The 2,500-nt window shown below is 55.0% G+C and overlaps 1 protein-coding gene across 1 annotated transcript in view; it reads left to right on the top strand.

Annotated features, from left to right (window-relative positions):
• The window catches only part of LOC308153342 (troponin T, cardiac muscle isoforms-like), a gene marked incomplete at its 3' end in the record, with an annotated part of 8,029 nt that overhangs the window by 3,131 nt on the left and 2,398 nt on the right, over nucleotides 1-2,500 (top strand). The window contains exons 5-6 of the mRNA XM_080526447.1: nucleotides 1,027-1,134; nucleotides 2,111-2,217. Of these exons, the coding sequence (XP_080382573.1) occupies nucleotides 1,027-1,134; nucleotides 2,111-2,217 (215 nt within the window). The remainder of the gene's footprint in view (nucleotides 1-1,026; nucleotides 1,135-2,110; nucleotides 2,218-2,500) is intronic.

The raw sequence follows: 2,500 nt of genomic DNA, 5'->3' as shown, positions 1-2,500 counted from the left end.
CAAACAGGCCCAAACCCTACACATATTTAAATCTAAACTAAACAAAACACTTCTAGCAATGTCTTTTATCCATAAACTATTGTCTTATTGAATGTTTATCTATCTACTTCTTATATTTGCTTTTATTCATTGTCATTTTTATTTTCTTACTATGCTCCTCTTGCTGTATTTTAATGATGTATGTACTGTCTACATATACTTGAAATACATGTACTTGAAATGTGCTGTACAAATAAACTTGCCAAATGTGTCATCCCTCTCTTCTCTCATCCCTCTCTTCTTGTCATCCCTCTCTCTTCCTCTCATCCCTCTCTCTTCTTCTCACCCCCCTCTTCTCATCCCCGTCTTCTTCTCATCCCTCTATTCTCTCACCCCTCTCCTCCTCACCCCCCTCTCCTCCTCATCCCCCTCTCCTCCTCATCCCTCTCTCCTCCTCATCCCCCTCTCCTCCTCACCCCCCTCTCCTCCTCATCCCCCTCTCCTCCTCATACCTCTCTCCTCCTCATCCCCCTCTCTTCTCTCATCCGTTTCTCCTCCTCATCCCCCTCTCCTCCTCATCCCCCTCTCCTCTCATCCCCCTCTCCTCCTCATCCCCCTCTCCTCCTCATCCCTCACTCCTCCTCATCCCCCTCTCCTCCTCATCCCCCTCTCCTCCTCATCCCCCTCTCCTCCTCATCCCTCTCTCCTCCTCATCCCCCTCTCCTCCTCATCCCCCTCTCCTCCTCATCCCCCTCTCCTCTCATCCCCCTCTCCTCCTCATCCCTCTCTCCTCCTCATCCCTCTCTCCTCCTCATCCCTCTCTTCTCTCATCCCTCTCTTCTCTCATCCCCCTCTTGTTCTCATCCTTCTCATCCCCCTCTCCTCCTCATCCCTCTCTCCTCCCCATCCCTCTCTCCTCCTCATCCCCCTCTCCTCCTCATCCCCCTCTCCTCCTCATCCGCCTCTCCTCCTCATCCCTCTCTCCTCCTCATCCCCCTCTCCTCCTCATCCCTCTCTCCTCCTCATCCCCCTCTCCTCTCCCTCCAGGATGAGAGGACCCGCAGGGATGATGAGGAGAACAGGAAGAGGGCGGATGACGATGCTAAGAAGAAGAAGACCTTGACCAGTCTGCACTTTGGAGGCTACATGCAGAAGGTGAGGCCCTGGGGGGCGGAGCTTAACCTACCTCAGCATAGATACACTACAGGCCCTGGGGGGCGGAGCTTAACCTACCTCAGCATAGATACACTACAGGCCCTGGGGGAAGGAGCTTAACCTACCTCAGCATAGATACACTACAGGCCCTGGGGGGCGGAGCTTAACCTACCTCAGCATAGAGACACTACAGGCCCTGGGGGGCGGAGCTTAACCTACCTCAGCATAGAGACACTACAGGCCCTGGGGGGCGGAGCTTAACCTACCTCAGCATAGACACATCAGGCCCTGGGGGGCGGAGCTTAACCTACCTCAGCATAGACACATCAGGCCCTGGGGGGCGGAGCTTAACCTACCTCAGCATAGAGACACTACAGGCCCTGGGGGGCGGAGCTTAACCTACCTCAGCATAGAGACACTACAAGATAGAACGACAATGACCTGTCTCTCTCTCTCTCTCTCTCTCTCTCTCCCTGTCCGTCTGTCCGTCTGTCTGTCTGTCTGTCTTTCTGTCTTTCTGTCTCTCTCTCTCCCTCCCTCTGACTCTGTCTCTCTCTCTATGTGTCTCTGTCTCTCTGTCTCTCTGTCTCTCTCTCTCCCCCCCGTCCCTCTCTCTCTCTCTCTCTCTCTCTCTCTCTTTCTCTCTCTCTCTCCCCCCCCTCTCTCTCTCTCTCTGTCCCTCCCTCCCTCTCTCTCTCTCTCTCTCTCTCTCCCTGTCCGTCTGTCTGTCTGTCTTTCTGTCTTTCTGTCTTTCTGTCTCTCTCTCTCCCTCCCTCTGACTCTGTCTCTCTCTCTATGTGTCTCTGTCTCTCTGTCTCTCTCTCTCCCCCCGTCCCTCTCTCTCTCTCTCTCTCTCTCTCTCTCTCTCTCCCCCCCGTCCCTCTCTCTCTCTCTCTCTCTCTCTCTCCCCCCCGTCCCTCTCTCTCTCTCTCTCCCTCCCTCCCCCACTCCCCCCCCACCTCCCTCCCTCTCTCAGACGGTGAGGGTGGGTAAGAAGCAGACGGAGAGAGAGAAGAAGAAGAAGGTTCTGGAAGGCAGACGCAAATCCATGGACGTGGACAACCTGACCCAGGACAAGCTCAGGTGGGCGGAGCTTAGACAAGCTCAGGTGGGCGGAGCTTAGACAGGCTCAGGTGGGCGGAGCTTAGACAGGCTCAGGTGGGTGGAGCTTAGACAAGCTCAGGTGGGTGGAGCTTAGACAAGCTCAGGTGGGTGGAGCTTAGATAAGCTCAGGTGGGTGGAGCTTAGACAAGCTCAGGTGGGTGGAGCTTAGACAACCTCAGGTGGGTGGAGCTTAGACAAGCTCAGGTGGGTGGAGCTTAGACAAGCTCAGGTGGGCGGAGCTTAGACAGGCTCAGGTGGGCGG

The sequence above is a fragment of the Nansenia antarctica genome (genome assembly GCF_963989245.1).
Source record: "Nansenia antarctica genome assembly, chromosome: 3".
In the NCBI taxonomy this organism is placed as follows: Eukaryota; Metazoa; Chordata; class Actinopteri; order Argentiniformes; family Microstomatidae; genus Nansenia; species Nansenia antarctica.
The sequence above is the reverse complement of the archived record's forward strand: the minus strand, read 5'-3'. Positions and strand labels throughout refer to the sequence as shown.